Source organism: Chenopodium album, chromosome 8 (genome assembly GCF_948465745.1).
Source record: "Chenopodium album chromosome 8, dcCheAlbu1.1, whole genome shotgun sequence".
Lineage (NCBI taxonomy): Eukaryota > Viridiplantae > Streptophyta > Magnoliopsida > Caryophyllales > Amaranthaceae > Chenopodium > Chenopodium album.
Window position 1 is genome coordinate 33,336,924 of NC_137841.1, and position 1,918 is coordinate 33,338,841.

Consider the following 1,918-nt stretch of genomic DNA (forward strand, 5'->3'; position numbering starts at 1 on the left):
CCATCGTCTTCCTTGGCCCAAAATACGGTGGACCCCCAAATTTGGGCCCATTTGGACTTCATTTGGGTCTCCAAACGACCCATTATTGTGTTACTGTCAAGTGGGTGTTCACTAGGATTACAAGCAAGGTGCTAAATAAAGCTCTTTAGGGGGAAGTGCTTAGCTGAGCACCAAGGCAAGCCCCCTAGCCTCGATTGTTGCCTTGCTGCCTAGTGACCCTCTTGACGCCCATCCTAGGTGTGGGAGATGACCCGTGACATTCTCCCCCACTTAAATTCTTGCCGACCTCGGCAAGATCGCCCGATGGAGTACGTGCCCGCGACCCGGTCTAGCGCACCACTTGCCCCTTGGATGCTTCCATGCGCCGCTGCCCCGTCCCTCCTATTGACTCCACACTTGAGCCTTGTTGTCCCATCCCTTGGAACACCATGATGCCTTGTCCCTAGCATCTTTGTTGCCTTGATCCTTCCATGGATCGCCCCTTGACGCCTTTGCCTTGGCGCCCACCAAGCTTTCAAGGTCGAGACCCTCACGTCCCGCTCCTTGAGTTGAGCGAGCTTGATCCCTATCTCGCTCCCTTTTGATGTGATGGTTATCATGCCATCACTCACCCGAAAAGGTAGGACCTTGTGCAAGAACTCCATGCCCAGCACCACGTCCTCATCATCAATGTCGACCACCAAGAAGTCGACTTTTCCCTTCCACTTTCCCAAGCGGACTGGAACTCCCCATGCCCTTCCATACACCGGCGTGGCCTCTGAATTGATGGCCTTCATCTCGCCATCGACCCTTGTGAACTTCACCCCTAAGGCTTTGGCTTCCTCCTTAGCCAAGAGATTGTGCGACGCTCCCGTGTCCACAAGCAACCTTGTCGGTACCTCGTTCACTTCCCCATCTATGGCCATCAAGCTACTCTTTTGCTTGACGCCCGTCCCTTCGTTTGCTAAGGATGCCTTATCCTCAACACTTGTAGCATTGAGAAGCCTCATGCGAGCAAAATGAGCCTTCTCCCCCAAGGTCATTGCCCCCATACTCATCTCTGGAGCTGGCTCCTCTTCATTTGCGATCATGGCATTCAACTTTTGCCGCACCGGGCAATTCCTTGCTAAATGAGGACCCTCACAAAGGTAACACTTGAAAGGCTTTGAGGGCTTACCTCCGTCTCGGTCGTCCCCCTTGGACTCCCATTTGGACTTGACCTTGTCCTTGCCATGATCCGCATACCTGGCCTTTGGATGTGATGCCTCTTCTTCCTCCTGGTCGCCTTCCTCGACCCTTTTGCTCTTGTCCCTCCTTAATTCCCTCGGGATCTCGATCAAGGACTCCGCCACGGCTATTGCCTCAGCAAGTGTCTTAACATTCCGTCGTTCCACCTCTTGCTGAGCCCATCGTTGTAAACCTCCGGTGAAGTAAATGAGTTGGTTCTCTTCCGATAAATCATCGATCTCAAGCATGAGGGATGTGAATTGCCTGATGTACTCCTTGATGGTGCTAGTGTGCTTCAAGTCACGTAGCTTCATCATGGAGACCTTCTTGGCATTCTCCGGGTAGAACTGACGCTTGAAATCTTTCTTGAACTCGTCCCATGTGCTGATGGAACAAGTCCCCTTCTTGATGTCCAACTCTCGACGCCTCCACCAAAGGACAGCATCCTCGCCCAAGTACATTGTGGCGGTGTTGATCTTTGATGCATCGTCATCCATCTTCATTACGTCGAAGTATCTCTCGACGCCCCATAGGAAGTTGTCGATTTCTCAAGCGTCCCGCTTCCCATGGTACTTCTGTGGCTTTGGGACCTCCATCTTTGGCCCCTGTTGGATAGTGACACTCCCGGTCACTGCTGCCTTCTTACATAAAATGACATCCTCCTTCACCGACTCCACCTCGGCTCGGATGTCCCTTAGTTGCCCCAGCAATT

The 1,918-nt window shown here is 52.7% G+C and overlaps 1 protein-coding gene across 1 annotated transcript; it reads right to left on the bottom strand.

Annotated features, from left to right (window-relative positions):
- Window positions 1–233: 233 nt before the first annotated feature.
- On the bottom strand, window positions 234–1,709 carry LOC145642918 (uncharacterized). The gene has a single exon (XM_081694075.1). It carries the CDS (start codon window positions 1,707–1,709, stop codon window positions 234–236), a length of 1,476 nt encoding a protein of 491 aa, XP_081550201.1.
- Window positions 1,710–1,918: the final 209 nt, after the last annotated feature.

Coding starts and splice junctions, on each gene's coding strand:
- LOC145642918 (XM_081694075.1), bottom strand. CDS start 1,709: ATGAAGATGGATGACGATGCATCAAAGATCAACACCGCCACAATGTAC.